This window comes from Rhamphochromis longiceps, linkage group LG19, assembly GCF_057381845.1.
Source record: "Rhamphochromis longiceps isolate RC_006_pf linkage group LG19, R_longiceps_female_GT1.1, whole genome shotgun sequence".
Lineage (NCBI taxonomy): Eukaryota > Metazoa > Chordata > Actinopteri > Cichliformes > Cichlidae > Rhamphochromis > Rhamphochromis longiceps.
Genome location: NC_140575.1, coordinates 18,843,999 through 18,865,974, shown reverse-complemented (window position 1 = coordinate 18,865,974; position 21,976 = coordinate 18,843,999). Strand labels below are relative to the sequence as shown.

The 21,976-nt window shown below is 39.3% G+C and overlaps 1 protein-coding gene across 4 annotated transcripts; it reads right to left on the bottom strand.

The window, feature by feature from the left end:
* Positions 1–580: 580 nt before the first annotated feature.
* On the bottom strand, positions 581–11,238 carry mocs1 (molybdenum cofactor synthesis 1). Of its 4 annotated transcripts, none has more exons than XM_085392160.1 (11): positions 10,987–11,238; positions 9,762–9,873; positions 9,281–9,448; positions 7,769–7,933; positions 6,377–6,438; positions 4,815–4,926; positions 4,602–4,714; positions 4,123–4,233; positions 2,759–2,879; positions 2,626–2,673; positions 581–2,388 (listed from the first exon to the last, which is right to left on the bottom strand). In XM_085392160.1, the coding sequence occupies exons 1-11, from the start codon at positions 11,179–11,181 to the stop codon at positions 1,319–1,321; spliced, it is 2,277 nt and encodes a 758-aa protein (XP_085248286.1). In that variant the 5' UTR covers positions 11,182–11,238; the 3' UTR covers positions 581–1,318. The 4 variants fall into 4 exon arrangements, with proteins under 4 accessions (XP_085248286.1, XP_085248287.1, XP_085248289.1 ...); XM_085392161.1 differs by having other exon boundaries at positions 581–2,385; XM_085392163.1 differs by having other exon boundaries at positions 2,262–2,388; positions 2,611–2,673.
* Positions 11,239–21,976: the final 10,738 nt, after the last annotated feature.

The following is a 21,976-nucleotide window of genomic DNA, read 5'->3' as shown; positions in this document are numbered from 1 at the left end:
AAAGGTCCTTGCTAATCAAGCTTAACGCAGAGAGAGAACTCTAATAAGGTCCACGTCAGGTGTTGCGGAACCAGAGACGAAAATACCGAGCTGCAACGTGAATAGGATGATGGAATTTTCATCCACATTGACAGCAAAACAGTGATTGCAGCGTTCCATCATTCGGAAGAAGGGAATGAGCTAGAGACTAGCTACAGATTGGGTACCAAGCCATGTACAAGATGAGCTTTGATAACTATGCAGTCAGAAAACCAAGACTCCTTCATTTCAGTTTGTCCTTATAAACCTGCTATAATAAGTCGTAAGGCATTCATTTTACAAGCTATAAGACTTCGAGGCCAAAAATACCAGGATCGTCCCTTTTAGTGTTTCTTTATTAAGCTGAAAAACATAATGGAACAGGCTGTGTGTTGTAACCAGAGTGGAACCACCCTGTCAAGCCACACATTAGTCATTGTTATATCCAGTGGATGAACGTTATTATATAACCGGAGAATACTGCCATTCTCTGAGAGGGAAATGAACACAAAACATGCCATACTTCATTTTTAAAAAAAGAGATGTGTGATGATGTGAAGTGAATGCACAGTTAATGCAACCAATGAAAATCATAATAATCTTCAAAAACAAAAGAAAACGGCTGGTACAGACAGCACACAAGTGGAGGGAAGTTACAGGAACACAGACTTTAACAACATATTGAGCAATAATGGGTTAACGTACTGTGTAACGGGTTATTTGTGTTATCAGTCATTTGATAAGTTTATTTTACTACCATCCTCTACCTTCATGTAGTACAAATCTAGTTTGCAGTGTACTACAGAGGTAGGTAGAAAAACATCAAAACTAAAATTTCATATCCTAATTATCTAAAAAAAAAAAAAAAAAGCAAGGTTAAAACAATCATAGTGGTAGTGTTAGTCACTGCAATAAAAAGCAAGTTAAGAAAAAGAGCAAGCGAGTATGGGACTGACTGGAATATGCACTGAAACGTTTGCTGCTCTCTTCTTTTGTTTGTGTTCAGTTTTCAAGTTTCATAAATTAAATTCTTTCAAATTTAAAAGCACATTATCAGTGCCATCTGCAATCAGTTTCTTCTTCACTCCAAAAACCTCCAGGGAGGACTATCAATGTAATACTTGTGCACCCTCTGGAGGGAAAAGCAGGAATTATGACACTGAAAATATTGATAAAACTTCAGTAAACTACATACTAGACAAAACGATTCAGACTAGGAGAGATAACTGCCCAACAGGATGTGTTTTTCATTGATGGCACAAAGTTTAATTTGTGGAAAACCATAGTGCAGTCTTTGATCTCATTCTTCCTGTTTTGAATGACGATGAAAGTCCTTTTTACCGCCTGTCTTACTGACGAGTTTTATATCCGTGATGATGATGTCATGGCTCACCGCCTTGCACATATCGTAGACGGTGAGCGCTGTTACAGAAGCAGCGGTCAGAGCCTCCATCTCCACTCCCGTCCTGCCCGTGGTGCGACATGTCGCTGTGATGACGACGGCATTAAGAAGCTCATCCAGGTGAAATGTGACAGCGGTGTGGTCTAAGGGTAAAGGGTGGCAGAGGGGGATGAGGGTGGAGGTCTGCTTCGAAGCCATGATGCCAGCCAACTGCGCCACAGTCAAGGCGTCGCCCTTGGCCAGCTGGTTATCTCGAAGCAGGCGGAAGGCGGTGGGGCCTAAGCTAACGGTGGCGCAGGCTACGGCTGTTCGACATGTGGGAAGTTTCCCCCCGACATCCACCATGGTGGCGCGGCCCTGGGCGTCTGTATGTGTCAGCTGAGCTTTGAGATCTGTTGTCTGGTTGCTCTCAGACTGTTTACAACTGGCAACCTTGTTGGAATTTTGACTGTGGCAGAATCTAACAGGGTGGTTTCTCTGATTTATTTTGGCATCTATCAGCAGTGTGCAAAAAACAGCTGCTCCTGGGGTCCTGGACACGTGGCTCGTCAGAACATTAGGACTCAGGGCTTGTGCGTTCCTGAGACAGACTTCATTAACATAGCTTGTGACATTTGTGCGTGTTCTGAAACATTCAGTCTTAGTGTGACAACTAATGTGATCATTATCAATCTCTGCAGAGGGAAGGGATGCTACTTCATTGTGGTTAGGTTTTTCTGTGTTGATATGCATCTTAACATGGGTACCCCCACTCATTAAGGTTCCAGAGCAGCAAACACTGGCTTCCTGTGTTAAGTTAGTGGAGTCTGAAAGGCACAAACAATCCTCTCTATTCAAGACTTTCCTGCTGCCTAAATGATGAGTTGTTGCTGGAGAGAGGAACGTGTCATTTTTAAGCTGGGAACTAATGGGGAAAGCCCTCTTGCTGTCTTGTAGCTTTGGCAGGAACGTCTGAGATGTGGTACCTGCTGGAAAACAAAAATAAATGAGTCAAGAATACTGACATAACTACTTTGGCTGCAACCACTTCTAAAACACTAGTTGGCAGCCCAGCAGTGTGAAGTTCAGCCATAGCTGAACTTTTTGATTCAACATTCCCTGATCTTTAAGAAGGAAAGTGCATGGATGTGGATCTGCTCCAATCCTAATACAAAACATTAAAGAAACACGAATGAGGTCTTTGTACGTACAGCTGTGTCACCCACCAATGAGGATCATAGGCCTGTTCTTCATCTGAGAGATACTGAACATGCCTGAAGAGAGAAAGAGGGATAAATTACAAATATTACAACAATCTGTGCGCATAATCCTAAAATTGTATGATGTATTGATTTCTACCTGCATGCTGTTTCTTCTTCCGGCCCACAGCAGCACCAATAATTTGCAGCAGCTCTTCATCGGACGCGCCAGAGCGTAAGACATCTCTGAGGGAGACCTCTGAGTTACCAAACAAACACACCTGAGAGAGGAGACGGACGGGAAAGAGTGAAAAGCTGTTTTCACAAATGCAATGCAGTCCAAATCCAAGATTAGACACCAAACATTAACTAAATGGCTCCCTGGAGTCTGTGTAAAAGTTCACTTTAATATCAAAAATTGCTTAAGAACTTAATAATAGATCAGTAGAGATAGTGGGAGAATAACCCACTTTTTATATTAAGCTAACAGCAGCAATAGCGTGCTTTATTCTGTAAGGTAAAGACTCGACAGTATTCTTAGAGAAAATCCCAACGATCAAGTGATCTGTTATGAACAAGCACTTTTGAGATGACGGGAAGGTAAAACTTCCTTTTAAACAGGGTCAGGGAGAGGCAGCCATCTGCTGCTGTAAGGGGAAAGAGAGAAGAAGAAAGAGAAGACAAAACAGAAAGAGAGCAGAAATAAAGCAGGTCAAAACAGACTAAGGGAGAGATTAGACACAATTCAATGACATGCTGTAGTGGTATGTAACACGTGGGGATATAAAAGAGGTGAGAGGTGAAGAAATACTCAGTCTATGACATTGGTCTCGATACAAACCCAAACAAATGTTGTATAATTTAATGAATTCAAATGCATCATAATAAACATTTCCTCTACTTTGCTCTGCAGCTCACTGTGGCCAATAAAAGACCTTCTGCCATATTCAGCTGAAGGCAGAGATGGCCTGTAGCTGACCTTACCAGTAGAAAGAGATGCCATCTTCCTATTGGGTAGACAGGCAGTCGTCATAGTTCACAGTGGTCAAAGTTACATTCTGCTGAACTTTGACCGTAGCGCCTGCAACAGCTCTGTAGTTGTGCTTGTATCCTGTTGCTTGGTGCAAACCACTGAAATCAGTGTTTCAGAGTGAAGTGTATGCAGCCTCCTCTACACCTTCAGTGTATATTGATTCTAATTAGTTAAAAGTTTTGTCTCAAAAACAAAGGGAATGACCAGAAGGAGAATCAAAGGACCTTAATGGTGAAGAAAAAGGGACACTGATACATGAAGGTGAAGAAAAATGTATAAAAGCAATAAGATTCTCATCAAAATTACGAAAAACTCAAGTAACAGCAAAAGATTCTGTCACTTATTAACAAATCACAAACCACCCTTTTTGCTCCACAACCTGCCGCCCACAAGCTCCGCCCATCTATAATTGCACACATGCATACATGAACATTTGTGCCATAGGACAATAACAGACCTCACGAACAGCTTTAAAGCTTTATCGGCTTTACCTTTAGGTTGCCGTCTGCAGTGATGCGTAAACGATTGCAGGAGCGACAGAAATGGTCGGACATGGAGGTGATGAAGCCCAGCTGACCTTTGAAGCCTGGCACTTTAAATGTCTGTTTCAAAAAAGGGAAAAAAGTGAGAAATATACTTTCAAATGTTACAACCAGTGACAAAAAGTTCTTCATTGGACTCCGACACCTGAAACTTTGTTCACTTGGATGTTTTAGTTTAATGTGTTTAATTGGGTTGTCTTCTTTTTTGTTTTTAGGACTTGTGTTATAATCTGATGATGTTTTAAGCAGAAATATAGAAAAATCCTGCAGGTCTATTTGATCAGAGGGACTCGGATGTGTCGGAGAAAATGCACAGAGGAACACAAGAAACATGACTTTTTATTTTTCAGTATAAATATAATAATTAATCAACCATCTTTGTCAGGATTTCATCTCCAAAGTAATTTAGTACAGTTGGAGACACTGACCTTGGCTGTGTCTGTCTGTCCAGCTTGAAGCTTCTCCAGGTCGGGCCACTTCTGCCTGATGCGGTCCAGCATCTCCTGGTAGCTCACCATCTTCTTAAAGTTCCACTTGTTGCCTGCAGAGAGGAGACGAACCAGGAAGTGTGGGTTTAAACAATGGATGTTTAAAACATTTGCACGAGCATTTGAAACTCTTCATGGGGTGTGAGCACTTACCATCGAAGGGCATGTACTCTATAAAGCGCACCTCCAGAGGCTTCTTCTCTGTCAGTGCTGCAAAATCAAGCAGCTCATCCTCATTCAGGCCTCGCATGACCACGCAGTTGATCTACAAAGAGAAGTGAACAACAATAGGCCTCTGATTACTGAGCCATTATTTTCCTAACAAGCTGGTTATGTAACAACCGACAGAAAATGACTTACTGAAGATGTGTGGGCCAATATTTAATTATGTAACACAATAATAACAGCCTTATAAGACTTTGATGTACTATACATGAGAATTCATCCAGTGATGTTAATGACTGGAATAATTCACTATATTTTTAAAGTCTAAATTTTTCAAAAGGAGACCCGTCCACATAAGCTTTTTCTTGCCTTCTTAAAGAGTTGATAAATAACGTGAAAGTTTAAAACAGCATCATGTTTTATTTTAACTGTCTAGCAGATTTAATGTGACTCATTTGATGCTTAAAGATCTACAAATGAAGGTCCTTCACTGACCCAAGGCTGAACCACAACACTTCTTGATCAACATGCAGTCAGGGGCATCAAGCTAACCGCACAGCTTAGCAAAACAGAATGAAGAACAACAATTTTTTAGACTAGGTAATGGACATATAATGTTATTTTATGCTGGCATTCCTAAACTCCTGTAACAGAGAAGCCTTATAAAAATCACACTCTTCCTAAAGGGGAATCAGGTTACGAGAAGCTACTGGAGGAAACATATTAAACTAAAATCTGACAACTTCCAAAGCACTCTGCAAAACAGTTTGTGTCTCTCATTATGAACAAGTAAAAGGAATTGCTCATAATAGTGGTCATTGCTTGATTTTGGTTAACGGACTGATTCATATGCAGCATTTTTCTACTACTAAGCACACGAAGTGTTTTATATGACTTGCCTCATTCACTCATTCAAACCCATTCATACAAGCACTTATTTCTGTTCTTTTCCTACATAAGTGCTTTCTATCAAATATTCACATACATTCATACTCTGATGGATACATTGGAGAGCAAATTGGAGTAAGTATCTTGCCCAAGGATATTTGGCATGCCAAATGGATCAAACCACCAACATTTTTGGTGGTTTGATCCAGAGCAGAGCAGCTTTTGCAACATTTCTACTTGCTTAGGTTTCAGTGCGTTTGACTTCTCAGCGCCACAGTAGGATTGATCTTAGATCAGTACAAATGCCGGTCCCCAAGGCTCCATCCTCAGCCCCTTGTTGTTCTCTTGTTCCAGGCTTTCACTCTGACACATTATCCAAAAACACCATATGAAAGTCATCACAGGGAATTCACCTTTCCTAACCATGATTTTATTGTTTTCTCTCACTGATATTAGCTGATTATCTCAGAGTTTTTGGGCACTCTGCACTTGCTACATTTCTGCAACTGTGAAACACTTGTCCTGCAATTAAATCTTACCCATTTTAATACTTATATATAAACTGCAAAAATGTTAAACAGTAACAAAAAGGAAGACACTGAATCGTAGTGGGGATATTTTCCATAACAGAGACTTAATAATGAATGAAAATGAACAAATACCTTCACAGGACTGTAGCCCAATTCAATGGCCTTTTCAATGCCCTCCATTACTTTGTGAAACCCTGGAAAAGGCAAGTAGAAAATGAAATGTGACTAAGATTAACATTTTACATTAGGTGCATTAGTAATGCTACTAATAAATAATAATAGTAAAGTTTGTATGTTATTAAAATACGACTAAAGTTGAGAATGGTGTGTGATTGGAGGCAGGTTTTGAGAAATAAAAATGCACTGAATCATACAACAAAAACAAAGATCAGAACTAAGCTTTGTGGTTTCTGAAATGAGTGGTGCTTCCACACGAAAAGCTCGGCCTTGTCTGTTCTCCTCCACCTTTTAATGTCCGTAATTCACCACAAACCACTTGTATAGAAACATGTAATCCCTCCACAGCAGCTCAAGCTTTTGAAAAGCACACTGTCGAGGTCAGAGTCATTATTTGTTTTCACTTGCTCAAAACAATTAAATCAAAGCAGGATCTTTATGTAGGATGAGGCTTATGTTTTATTTACAGTTTGCATAACTGCAATTTGTCCTGAATAAAGAAAAGAAACAAGATTTCAACAGTAACTTCTATTACAAACACAAGAAGGCAGGTGCTGTAAATCCAGTTTTCTTTTCTCCGCTCTTCTTCATGTCCTAATCTCAGTTAGTCCATCTGTGTCTGCCTTTCACGAGCCAACCACCCATAGCTCTGCCCTGCTGTCACCTGCAGTGTTTACAGCTTACAGCCTTCTTCCCTAAGCTTGTGGGATGGACCCACAACAAAAACTACACTGATTTATGCCTATCATACACTAGAAGAAAAAGCTGAACTAGGGAAACACTAAAAAAAAGGAACAGTTTCATACATAAAGACAGTGAGGGTTTTTAGCCACACATGAAGAATATTAAATATGTTTAATTTCATCTGAAGTCAGTCAATCAGCCAATTATCTGGGCACACTTTGGGCCAGTTAGCACCAAATGAGCATTATTTAAACACTACAGCCTGTCCGAGTACAGTTGCTCAGTACCCATCACTTTATCACCACAGTAACAGTAACATCTCCCATCTTCTGACCGCTGCTTCCAGCAGGATAACACACCACGTCACAAAGCTAAAATCATGTAAAACTGGCATCTTAAACATCACAATGAGTTCATTATACTCAAATGGCCTCCACCATCACCAGATCACAATCTCCTTCATATTTTCTAAAGACGTAGGGATTTAGAAAATATCTCACTGACCATCTGACACTTTTGTGGTTATACACTCCTAAACTACAGCGTCAATCAGCTACAGCCTCGTGATGTCGCTTTTTTCCCTCCTCAATCTACGCACACTATTGGTGTTCTGATCATATGTCTCACACAGCTGACATTGATACACTGACGACGCTTCCATACCTTTCCGTCTGACAATAAACTCAAATTTGGCAGGAACTAATGAATCCAGGCTGATGTTGATCAGGTCCAATCCGGCGTCTTTAAGGTTTGGCAAAAGCCGAGCCAAGTTCATGCCATTGGTTGTCATGGCGATAGTCTTGAGGCCCTCCAACTTTCTGAGCTCAGCTGCAGAGTAGAAGTGGAAAGGCAAGACAGAATGAGAGAACTTTTACCTTTAAGGTTGAAATATTATATAACAGATGAGTTTATCCATACATAAATCAATCATTACAGCATGATAACAGAACAAAATCTTTAGCCATGTAAAGTGGATATCTTTATCTGTTACTATGCAGCATATTGTGCCACCGGGAAATTATGTTTCCTTGCTTGAATGCCTATCAATGAAAAAACTTCTTTAAATAAATTTATGGGTTATTAAAGTCTTTATTATCCATAACTAGTACAGTTACTCTGGTCATTTTGACATTAAGCAAAGATAATGCAGAATGAACTCACAAACACACACAGCACCACAATGCAACTAAATCCATCCAGTAAACCTAGCCAACTACCATTACTTGTAACCAGTAGATCTTTGTGGATCCTGTTTATAACTGTACACGCCACATCAGCGGTTCTGTGAGCCAACAAAAACAACACAACCAGCTTCACTGCAGCTTTTTCACGCTCCTCCTGTGAGACATTCAGCCTCTGTTCCTTGAGCTTTAAATCTCAGTGCAGTCGTTTCAGACTCTCATTCATGTGTTCTGCCTCCTCCTCATCTCCACCTTTATTCTGGATGCTCAATGTGCCTCATCAGAGTCTCCAACTCTAATCTCCATCAGCAATACTGTTGTGTATTTCTTCCTACCAATGTCGGCAAATCATTTATTAGTCAAACTCCACACTTCAATAAATTATATTCCGTTATTTCAAGCGATCCTCTTGCTTCCTGAAATAACTAGTGCAACCAAATCCAAGTTATGCATGAAGTCTCATGAGCCTCACACACAGCTAGTGGCAATCAATGGTCCTCTTTCCAAAAAGACCTGACCCACTAGTCCTGTCACACACCCTCATTCATTCACGACAGGCTTTTTCTTGCTGCAGAGGCTTCACTTACAAAGTTTAATTTAAAATCAGGCTGTAAAATTCAAATGATGCAATAATACATCATTAGACCAAAAACACAACTGTGGTGTAACAAATCATTTCCCCTTCCACAGAAACCCTTAAACTGAAGGCATGCATGCAAAATTGCTTCTCTTCACTTCAGCTGCAGTCAAGTCAGCAGAGTTAGCACATGAATCATCGGTCGCCTGGTTGCCAAAGCTGACTTGCTCCTCTGAAAACAGTGTCACTACATCATTTTAGTCATACGGTAAACTGAAGAAAGCAAGTTTATGTTTGCTACAAGCTGATCCAAAGTGTTAAAAAAGTGTGAAATGACTCAAAACAGCTTCCAAGTTGTTTTATTATTGAAAAAAAAAAAAAAAAGCCTGCACAAACTATTTTCTCCTTGTTTCTTACTGATAATATGGAGCACATCAGGTCTGATGAGCGGCTCCCCTCCAGTGAGGCGGATCTTGTCCACCCCCTCTTGGACGAAGAGGTGAGCCAGGGTCAGCACCTCAGAGGTGGATAGCAGCTGGCCCCGCGGTGTGAGCTTCACCCCCTCCTCTGGCATGCAGTACTGACCTAGAAATGAGAAAGATGAAAGATGTATTTTAGCCTACATTAGCGAGAATTCCTTCTTTTACTACGATAAATACTGAAGTAACACAACTAAATAAAAGGGAACGAGGGGACAAACCAAAAACTCTACTGTGCGGGAAAGAAAAACCTTTTCTTTCTCCAGTAGGTCAGCAGAATTTGGGCATTTTAGTGCACTTCTGTGAAAGGTTTACTAATTACGATGGTTAACTTGGTCTAATAATGTTGCTCCACTAGTGGGCTGGGAATGTAACAATGGTTTCTTGATAGGATCCACAGAAAATAAACATTTACTCACAGCGGAAGTTGCATTTTTCTGTGAGGGAGATTCGTAGGTAGTTGTGCCTGCGGCCAAAGTTGTCAGTCAAGAATGCTGAAAAGGGGAGTATGCTGTCATCCCTGAGCCTCTTCTGGGGAGGAAAAGAACCAGGAAAAGACACCGATCAAACTATATACCCTGGCATCACTGCAGTCTTATTTTGAATCAAACACAACAGCCCCTCTGAGTCCCATCATGCCAGAGACACAATAATGTCAGCTGAAGCCAAATCTGTGTCCCAGCTCCTGACCTTTGCCCATCACTCATGAGCACCTGCGGTTATGTCAAAAGTTACCAGTGTAAAAGCAAACCAGTGACTCAGCAGTTGCTCGGAGACACTCTGTTAATCAACAGGCTGATCATTTAACTGCACTGATCTTTTTAGACCTTCCCAAGTCCCTTCATTGTTTCTTAAGGTAAAAAGCTTCATATAAAAGCCACTTATGCACACTTTAGTCAATTTTTCCCTATTATTGCCATATCATAATTATTATAGTCACTGATGTAATATACACCTGCAACCCAGAGAGACACAGCAAGAAGATGAACAATGAATGCTACTCTGTTATTTGACTACTGGACATTCAGGAGCATGCTTGCTCTGTCAATCATCTCTGATTATCAAGCACATGGATAGAGTATGTATGTATGAGGTAGAAACAATATTTTAAAGAAGTAGACTATCTCAATAACACCCTCTTAAACTGTTTATACTTTGGGCCTCCAAACGGTCCAAAAGATTCAAAATCTGTATCATCTAAAGCACAACTTCAATCCAAATAGAAAAAATTACTTTTAATCTCAACCAACTTTATTAGCTTATAACAATTCTTTTCCTACTTGCAACATGCTGGCTATCACATCTATCTTATCACATGATATCAAGTATGTAAAACTACAAAGCAGTGACAAACGTAAAGCAGGTGAGGTGTTGTTTCCCCCCTCTGATTGGTTCTCACAATCACGCCAAAAATACACCCCATGACCCCCTTTTATATCACAGCCACGCTGTCATAATGGATAACCATTTGGTTTAATATTTATTCCTTAGTTTAGTGTTTCCTGGGCCCAGTTTATAACCTGTTCAGGTTATAAGCTTCTCACCTTTACTCCTTAAAGGTTTCACTCAGCCTGCGACTCAACACAGACAGGACAATCTTAGCTGCAGGCCCGGCTTGTGTTACTGTTTTGGAGGTTGACTTACCTGTGTTGCCCTGGTTTTGAAGTTGGAACCAGCTATAGTCGAGTCTGTGAGTTCAAGTTCATTTTCCTCGTGCGTAACACCGGAACAGCTCCGCGCGATGCTTCTGTTCACGCGCCGTGCAAACAGTTTCCTAACACGTGTCAAAGCGCCGTTTCTGTCAAACAGACGGCAGCACATGCTAACAGGCACAGCCATAGTTCAACCATTTGACAACTCCGAGGTCCTCTGTTTGCTCTTTCTCTCCGACCTGCAGTTCAACAACGTCTCTAACCAACCTGGACCAATCACAGTAACGGACGCATACCATGGTGCACTATGGGTAGTGTAGTCAAGGGTAACCAAAGATTTATTTATTTTTTTACATAGAAACCGCCAATGGAGGGTGGCACTGAGACAGGTTATTTCAGGGAACTAAAAGCAAATTAAAACTAGGAGTGAAAAATAAATAAATAATAAAAAGTCGATTTTAGACAAATATGAAACCTAGCTTAAACGCGCTGTGAGTTAACACAGCAAAGTTACCTCTTATGAAGTTCTTAAATCAGCCATCCTGCTATTATATTTAAAAAAAAAACAACAACAACAACAACAACAACAACATTTTTTTAGTAAAACCTAAACTAAAAAAAGAAAAACTAAAAACTAAAAATATTGTGTACTTGGACACAACTCGGACCTTGGAGAGGTAATACTGACAGATTATGTTCCCAAACAAAATAAGCAAAAGCAGCCTGTTGTAAGACACTTCTCTTCCTCATGGGTGCTGGTGTTCAGTGATCCAAACTGAATAACTCTTAAGGTGACAGTTCCCATGCTTGATCCTCTGAACCACACAAAATTTAATTTAACATGAGTGCCATCTAACTTATATATAAGCTTTCTCCTTTAGGAATGAAAAGAGTCTTGAAGGAAGTCAGGCTCGGGGCATGGTCCCATCCAAATCAGGTCTGGAAGAACCTCAGAGCTCTACAGTAATGATGTAAACTCAAAATAATCCCTATTACTTAAAGTACTTAGTCTGACCATGGTTTGTGACTTAGTATTTCTTAGTATTTCTAGTGCCCCGATCTTTGATGGATTCTCAGATATACTTTACATCTCAGTCTACTTGAATGTTATTATTCCTATTTTTTCCCCATCTTACATGCATATCTTTTATCTGTTTGTTTTAAATAAAGCTTAAGTTGCACATAGATGAAAACAAAATAAGTAACGTCTTTATGTGTGTTGACTTGGCAATTACATTATTTAGCAAGAAATATTGAGAGTAATTAGTTGAAAGCAAATTATAATACTTAATAGCTGCAGATGATGTGCTGAACTCTTGCTTGGTGCACAGTTTTGGTGTTTTTCATAACATCCTGTAGCAATGTGCATAGGCATTTGGCTTTTTCACCAGAAAAATTCACACAAAAAATTAATTTAGTGCATAAAAATTACCAGAACTCTCAGCTCAGTGCATGAAAATGATGTGCTGGAATAGTCCAAACTTGACTAAACTAAAAGTAATATTTAACTGAATATGCAACAAACTGAAATAAATATTGAAAGTACTGTTTTGCATTTTTTTTTATGTTTTTTTTAACTACTGCAAAGTAAGAAAAAATGGGAAGCATCCTGCGGGAGTCTTCACTACTGGAATCAGTCAGCAGTTCACACCTTGCCCACTAGATGGAGATGCAATCACATGCGGAGCATTTAGGTGTTTAAACGTGAACCTGTTGGCTTAATCAGATGAATTAAATAGAAAAGGGAACATTTTGTGATTGGATTCATCTTTCAGACCTGCTCTCAGTATAATCTACACAACTCATACACATCAAAATAACAGACTGTGACTAGTAAATATTTAGTGTAGCAGGGGATATCAAGGTGACTTTTCTGGCTCTGAATACCTGTAAATCAACACCTTTTAGCAAATACAACTGCAAAACATTTATGTGAATTTTAAGCTCTCAGGCAATCCACAGCATAACTGTGAAAAAAAAAATAACTCCCTCCCAGAGCTATAAATAGTAAGGCCAGCTGTTGGATCTGCAGACTTTCTGTTTCCCTGATGAGGGCTATTGTATTGCAATCAAGACACCTCGTTTGGACTAAAAAGCTCTTTGTCTGTGAAGTATATTTCTCAGCACCCCTGATGAGTTCAACCCTGCCAGTAAATATGTATTTCCACAATACAAGTATATCTTGAAATAGGTGTGAACATACTGCGTGTTTAACGCTCTGTTCCTATAAAACACAGTTATACACCATGCAGTGCAACACAAGGAGAACCTGCAATAACATAAATACACACACATATGTGTGTGTATATATATACACATATGTGTGTACACATATATGAGACTCTGCAGAGTGTCATTTTGTTTAAATCACGTCAGTGAGATGACACAAAATCAAACCTACCTCTCTAGTGTTCACAATGTCATACCCCTTAGATTTCCTTCTCAACAAATTTTCACTAGCTCAGTGCACACAGTGACAGTGAATCCATGCAGGTCATCAAGGGGTGATTTCAGGTATTAGTGTTTTGGGTCAGTGCACACAATTTTGCCTTTAATAGATTCACATTTTCATCAAAGCTTCATTTCATTTGACTTCGAAATACTACAGGAATATAGCAACTTGCAACTCAAGCACATATACTTTCCACCACCCTGAAGATGCAGACTGCCGCCTGGGATCTATTTGAGCTCTGCAGTGAGCAGATCCTCAACCAATCTAAAGGTTGTGAATTTCTTTTTTGTTTGTTGTTCTGATAGAGGCATAGAAAACCCTTACTTGTTCGATTCAGATCTTTATGGTCCAAGGTGGGAAAGTATTCTTGCACTAAGCATGAAAACATGTTTTAGCTTCTCTCTCTGAACCTAAATGTTTTGCAGATTTAATTATCTCTGTTTTATCGATGGACAATTCCTGATTATGATTTGACTTGCCTTGATAGTATTTCTCATCTGATTCTCCCATGTTTTAACATTTCCCAGTGGTGAAAATTAACTCAGTTAGTCAATGACTGTGTTTCAGTACAGTTTTGAGGTATTTAAATTAAAATTTTGTACAACTTTATCCTTCTGTCCTTTTATTTTTTTTTAACAGCTCTATTACTATTCACTATATTATTCAGTCCAAGATTTTGCACCACAAACTTGATTTGGTTTATAATATTTTTAATAGTACAGTCCCATGAAAAAGTATTTGACCCCCTGCTAATTTAATTCCCCCGCTCCCCTTTTGCTTATTTGTAAATTTGTCACAGTTAAATGTATCAGATCAACAGATCAAAATGAATGAACTTTGTCCCCAATTCACTGAATACTGTGGGGAAATGTAGCAGGAATATTTCCTGGAATTAAAGATCGTAACTCCTTATACACCATGGAAAATAAATACTAGGCCATGAACACATTCCACCTACAGGAGCTGCTCAGCTATGGAAACCCATGCCGTGAACCTCCAGCACACAGTTTTTGTGCTGATGTTAATGCCAGAGCTCTTAGAGCTCTGCAGTCATCGAGTCAGCAGAGGTTGGCAACTTTTAAACACTAAGCACCTCAGCAAACCCCACGCTGTAACTTTATGTGGTCTTTATGTGGGGCAGGGATAGCTCAGTAGGTAGAGTGGTGGCCCCATGACCGTGGCAACGGGACAGAAAACACCTGAATTCAAAGAGTTAAAAGTTGTGGCTTAATAATTTTGTTCGTATAATATAAATATATAAACAGACCAAGAGCAAATTTTAACTAAACACGTGAAAAAAATTAGTATAGAGACAGGATGGCCATCTATGTCAAGAATTGGTAGTCAGATATTTCATCTGTTTAATATCTATCCAGTGCATGTAAACATTGTGGGAATGGAAGCACGCTTAACATCACAATAATGAAAGTGGATTAAAAGAAATAGACCTGAAACCAGCTAACAGGGGTTCATTGTAAAGGTCTGATATTCATTGCAGTCTTGGTTTACCACTGTTGATGAATATTTACCTTTGCATAAAAATAGGCAGACCTTACACTGAAAATTCAGTGTTATGAAAGGGTTTTATCTCCATTTATCTCCTTATTTTAGTGATCAGCACATTTCTACATTGGCTATTACACAGGTTTCTCATCTCTCTTAGCACCTGAAATGCATCCAGTTTCACAGACCTCTTCAGCTGGGCAGAAATCGCAGCCAACCAACAATCCTGTGAAACATGCTGATTTCTTCAGTACTCAAGAATATCACTAAAATGTACCTCTCTTTTTTTCCAAACTCCCTTTTCTTTTCTTTTTTAGCTCTTTCTTTACCCAACAGGTGACCATGCATGATTTTATGTTTTTTGTGTCTTTGGATTTTTAGTTTTTGGAAACATCAGTCGAAGCTCAAGGTTGGAAAAATTTGACAGGGTCTGTATTTAAAATGCAGGTTTTGCACACTGCATTCATAATGTGAGCAAAAATGTGCAACAAAACCCATGATAAGTGCATCAGTGTATTTATTAAACACAGCTAAAGGCTGAATGACTCTAGACAAATAATTATTCATCGAATTTCAAATGATGGCCATTTGCATCACAGAAAAGCTGTGAAATGCCGCTTTTTAGCAGATGTACAGAGACTTGTCAGAACCCTTAAACATCTGACACATGGCTTGTGTTACTGCTGTGGTCTGGCTAGGTGTGAGGAGTGCATTAGCACTCAACCAAAGCTGGAAGGGATGCATGTTGAAGCAATACCTAGGGAAAGGTATTGAATGTCTATGCCACTATTCTATCTTTTTAGTTAATGTTCATATTATTTCCATTGCTATTTTTCCACCAAACAGCAACCACAATTCCCAACAGAATCGTGGCAACACACCGAATAGTGTTTTGCGGTCTGCAGGCCTGTTGATGCCCTTGATTAGTTGGTAATTATCCTGTCATGACACAGCAATTAAACGGTGGTATTTAAAGCCAGCGCACAACGTGAAAGAGATTCCTCAAATAATAGGCTCACTTCCCACTCCCGTCCAGCAGCAATTCTCCTGCTCTGTGTGGGTGTGAGTTACTATTGAAATAAAGGGAACATGAATTTGCATATGGCTAACACCAAGTGGTTTAAAAGCTAATCTCAGGAGTTGTTTTTCCTGAGCGCTGTGTAAGAGTTTAATGTACTCGCCTTTTCGTTTAATTTATTTATGAACTGAAAGAAATAAAACCTACCTACTACACCAACTATTTGTGTGTAGTGGAATAAATATATATTTGCTTTAAATATAAATATATTATAAAATCTTAACTGACATATCTCTTTATAATGTGAATACAGTGTAGACGATAGTCAAGCCATAATTTCTTTCTAGGAACTTTCTAAACAGACCTGAAAGATGGATAAATGCAGCCAAACAAACAATACCTCAGCATGATGATATCACTGCCATGCATCATGTTGTGTATTTAACTGTGTTAATTGTCTTTGCTTCATTTATTATAATTTGGTGCCCTCTTGGTCACATTAGGTATTCTGGGAGGTTTGTAATACCCAGCTAAGGCTAACAGCTAGCTAACACAATTGCATAGAGGTACAGTTTTAACCAAGTGAAATCTTGGCCCAGGCAAGCCTCTGCTATCACCTTGCTATTTGACTCAGTATGATTTGAGTATATTAAGTTAAGTTACTCAGTTAATAAGCTGTGTAGCTATGAATTATTTGTATGTTTAATACTAGCAAGTATAAATTAGCATGTGTATGCTAATGCGTTATCAGGAATAATGCTACTTCACTGAATGTTATTTTGAATTTATTTAGGCTACTTTGGGATTTATATTATTGCTATTTATGACAATGACACTCAGTCTCAGCGATAATGTTTATGCATGCTCAGTAAATGAAAAAAAAAAAAGTTCCCCTCACTCCCAAGGCGTAATATACCGATGATTTGTCAAGTCCCAAGGCGTTCCTGAGGAACACGAAAGGTGACCTTCCGCGTTATGTTACACGCCGGGTTATGGATGAAATCGAGTAGAATGATGCTACATGTTCCAGCCATAACCATAACCTTATCCCTAACTAGCACTTTAATGACGTTAGTGTTTTCCAAAGCGATTTAAGTAAAAATAAACATAAATGTGTAGATTCATTCCAAATGGTTCTCATGTTTCCTCTTTTTTCCGATCTCGTAATATAGGGACGTGTTAGGTGCCCGCAAGCATAATATATCAATGATTTGTCACCTAGCGTAAAATGTTACGCTTTAGGAGTGAAAACGTGTTGGAAAAAATATTGATCTGTATTGTTGTTTTGTGTTTATTTAGTTTTACAAAAAAAAAATTATCCTGTGCTTCCTAATGTTATAAAATGTTATAAAACAAATATGACTCCCCTCGCCTCATTACCTTCTGTATGTCTGCATCCTCTCCTCATCCTTTGTCGCATCCTCCCTCCTTGCCGTGTGTTCCCTTGGTCCATGTTTCCCAAAGTTATGTGCTCTGTTGCTCAGTGGTTTCCTCAGGTATCAGCTGAGATTAAAGCGAGACAGTTATTAGAAAATACTGATATTATCTAACATTTTTTTTAAAAAAGCATAAGCGGTGCAGAAAACCTCCCTCAAGTCAAAAACTCATGTTTTCTTTTATTTCTTTATTTTTTTTCAGTAATGGAAGCAAACTGCTTTGATTTGCCAGGTTGCAGTCACCTCACAGACACAAGTGATAGACAGAATTTGAGATTTTAGCTCACGATCAACAAACATCTAACATATAAAGAGGCATTTCTGTGAATTTGTACCATATCACATAAAATCAACATTCAGCTTTTGAGAAGGTGAGAGATTCTGCTTTATCAGCTACTATGACACAAGGACAGATGTGAGGATATTGCTCGAAAAATCGTGATACTTAAGGTGGCATCTGTGGTGTGATGGTTAATCCAGCCTTGCAAATTAAAGCAAAAGGGTGGCATGACAAAATGAACACATTATTCCTTCATAACTGCTCCACTTCAAGCTCCATATCTATATTTTCCTTGCAGAAGGTTTTTCTTAGAATAGAGCCTCAAGTATATATATTTTTCTGTCCACATTGGCCTTAATATGCTATTACATTCTCTGTACAAGATTCAGGAGAAAATAACTACTTATTTAGCTGCTAAAGGCTGCACTATGTACTCCAGTCTAGTTGCAAGCTTTGTGTTTGACATTTGCTGCTGGGCTGACAGCATGCTGCACGTTCTGAGGTTTTATTGTGGATTGAAAAAATGGAACAGGTAGAAAATCTCTATCAACAGCACTGATAGAATAGTTATTACGTTATTATTAAATACTCATTAAAGCAGGTTTAACTTTTGCTTCTTTATTTGTTATCGTTTCCTTTTATTTAACTATTTCCTGCCAAATCTTTTGTCGTATTCATAATCATTCATGTGTCTCTCCCGGTTTTCAATTTGAATGTAGTCAGTGAGTCCAGTAGCCATCAGAACTCATCAGAAAAAAACCCCCTGAAACTCAAATTCTGAAAGTATTAGGAAACGAGTTATTTTTATATGGTGATGAATGACTGGTGAGCGGCTTAAATGCAGAGACAGAGTATAGACCAGCAGCAACCACAGCAAGGAAACAGGCAGCCTTTTTAGGAAAGGTTAATCTCACCTTGCTTGTGTCTTAACAGGGATGCTTGCATATTTACCAAAAGGTGACTAAGCCATGTATCATATTTGCATATAATATGTATACCATAAAAAGCTACACAAAAACCAGTCAAATATCTAAAATCCACAAGCAACTTGGTGAGACTCCGTTTCTCAAGGAACCTTCAAAGGCTGTTCAAAGCTCTGTAGTCAAAGGACCAAACAAGTGAAGAAGCACTCCACCCAATTCAGTCAACACTAACTTAAACCTACAGCCCTACACACAATAAGTTGAACCACACGATCTGTTTCATTCCCTACGGCTAATATAGTCGCTTACAGGATCTGTCAACCGTACACAGAATAGCTGCTCAAGTGCGTGGAAGACAGAAGCATACACAAATCATTAGAATGTTTAATAGATAACCAATAAATATTTCAGAGTTCTCGTGTGCAAGTTGATGCATTTTAATGTGCAAGTCTTTTTTCTTACAGTGCAGAGTGTTCGCTGAAGTGCAAATGTGCCTAATGTTCTCTAAGAGAGAATAGATTTTATTCAGGATCAGTAACAAAATACTTCTTCACTACACACATGAAACTTCTTTTTCGAGGTTTTGTTTTTGGCACAGCTCTGCTGAAACTCACGTCTCCTACAGAACAGGTGGATTTCCAACAACTTGCTGCAGGGTGGCAGTTAAAATCATTCTGCCCTCAAGCAAGATCTCTTTGTGTTTCTGGCACCAGTGATCAGTAAGCAGGTGGTGCAGGTCTATGAGGCTATTTAATCATTAGTCATCAGCATTTGTCATGCCATTTGGGATGCATGGAGCCTCCACAATTTTTGCTTTTATGGTGCAGGAAGTCGGGCATCCTCCTGTTCCCCACTGATTGGAACCTGCCAGGTTTGGAGCTTTGATGCATACATCTCACTGAATGCCAGCCCAAAAGGAAAATGAGATTTTTAATGGTGTAAAATAATGATAATAAGAATAAATCTGTTCTTTCTGAAGCATAATGACTCCAGGCGTAGTTTTGGTTTTGATCCTTTAAAGAAGCTCTTTCACCCAGCCACATTGAATCACCTTCATCCATTTGTGTGTAATTACCTGCTTTTAGCCTCTCAAAGTAAAACCATGTAATATATCATTCTCCTTGGCCTGGAGTTTAAATGCATGTCAGAAATGGCAGAAAAAGGAGCTGTGTCTTTCTACAAGCTGCTCACGCATGGCAAATTACTTACTGAAATATTTCAGGCCCTTTAATGAGGAAAGGATTTTGTTGAAGATTGTGGGAGGCCAGTTATTAACATGTCACAGTTCAGGCTTTTTTGTCATCTGCCAAGAACACCAGGACAAAAACATGACAGCTGAGATGTTATGATGGAAGATGACTAGAGACAATCTGATGTTTTTCAGACTCCATCAATCTGAGTAATGGCACATGGCATTGTCAACTCATCACCCATTACATGCCCACAAAGTACCTTAAATTATTGAGCGTGTTGCTTTTTAACGCTGGCGATGGCAGCGATGACAATCAATCTGCAAGTCAGGTAACGAGACATATGCACTTCAATTTTGGGGAGCCGACAGTGCTTTCCCCGTATATAAAAAGGAGGGAGGACAGATTAAGATGACCATTTCCAAAGCTGTATCACCAATGAAGCATCCACCAGTAGATGCTAAGGTCACTGGGACAACCACTGGAGACATATAAATAGCTTCTGAAATATTGTGGCCTATAGCGAGATGCTATCATGCATTTTATAATACTATATGAATGCCATATAACAGTTTATCACTACAGAATGGCAGGAAGGTGACTTTCTCGTTTATGCTCCTAACAGCACCATCAGTCTGGTCTCAGAAGGAAAGACTGCTGAGATAAAAGTGCAGTAAACTGTTTTTTTCCCTGCCAGAGAACACCACAGCTTTTTAAATATTCTCCCTTTTTTACAGTTTCATAAAATTGGGAAAACGGTTAATTACAAAAATACAACATACATAAGTACACTTTGCTCATACAGCACATGTGGTTGTCTATATATGCATTGGCATGGAGCGCCTAGTTAAGAATTTGATTGAACAATTCGACGTCATTCACACATTAGGACTATGCAATATGGCGAAATATATCAGATGATGATCATCCATTGTCCATTGTTTCCTATTATACTCTAGCATATATTCCTTGCTGTCCCAAAATACAGTTTGCTGCAGGGGTCTCAAACTCCAGTCCTCGAGGGCCTGTGTCCTGAAACTTTTCCATGTGTCCCTGTTGCAACACACCTGAAGACAATTAGTAGGTCATTAGCAAGAGTATAGAACTTGACTGCATGCTCAAGTGGCAACCCATAACCATACTCAAGTAAATTTAAGTAAATGTTTGGAAAAATGTACTTCTAAAAGTATTTTTATTGCACCACGTTCGTTCACTCATGAGCTGCTGTAGCATTAATCAAATGGCTGAATTGCCATCTCAGCATGCAGCCAAGTTCTATAGTCTTGCTAATGACCTACTAATTGTATTCAGGTGTGCTGCAACAGGGACACATGGAAAAGTTACAGGACACCGGCCCTCGAGGACTGGAGTTTAAGACCCCTGCTTTACTGCAATGCTTCTTAGTTTATTTAGATGAGGCTTGCAGTAGTCACCATGGCGCCACAGAAGGACCATCAAAATAAATTGAGGTCCTCATTCAGAAATGATTGGCTACCTCTGTAGGTTATGAAATGTTATGAAAATTATGGCACAAACTGCTCCCCACCACAGACACCAACACAATTAACCTCTTGTGCTATCTATGCAAGAATTATGTGAAAGAGTGTGGAGAGAGTTTACGAATGAGAAGCAAAAAGAGCCATCAGCTGCAGAGTCAAATGTCAGAACAAGCTTTTGCTGGCATATCATATAATTAAGACTCCTAAGGATAATAGCGACAACTTCTATCAATAGATATATGGTGTTGTGCACTTACCAAAACACTCGACTCCAGGTATACAATGACCAACCGAAAACATTTCTTACAAGTCAATTTGCCTTGTTTATATTACGACTGTTAGGCCAAAGTAGTGAAGGAAATCTACAGCATAGCGTACTATGCTGCAACAAAAGATAAGTGAATGAGTTTAATGGTGCACTTTATCAGAGACTGGACACTCTGCAGTCATTGTCAGTCGGAAAACCCAGACTATACTGTAATTTAGAAGAAAGCGGACTGAACATTGCACATACATGAGAAAAGAATGACGAAAACACAACAAAGACCAAAGGGAGATTCAGACAATGTACAGGGCAGAGGGGACACACCTGAGGAACGTGGCTGAAAGGAATCTAGCTGACAGGAGACAGGAAGTAAAGCAGCACGTAACATGCATGGGTTAAAAGACTGTCAAAACAGG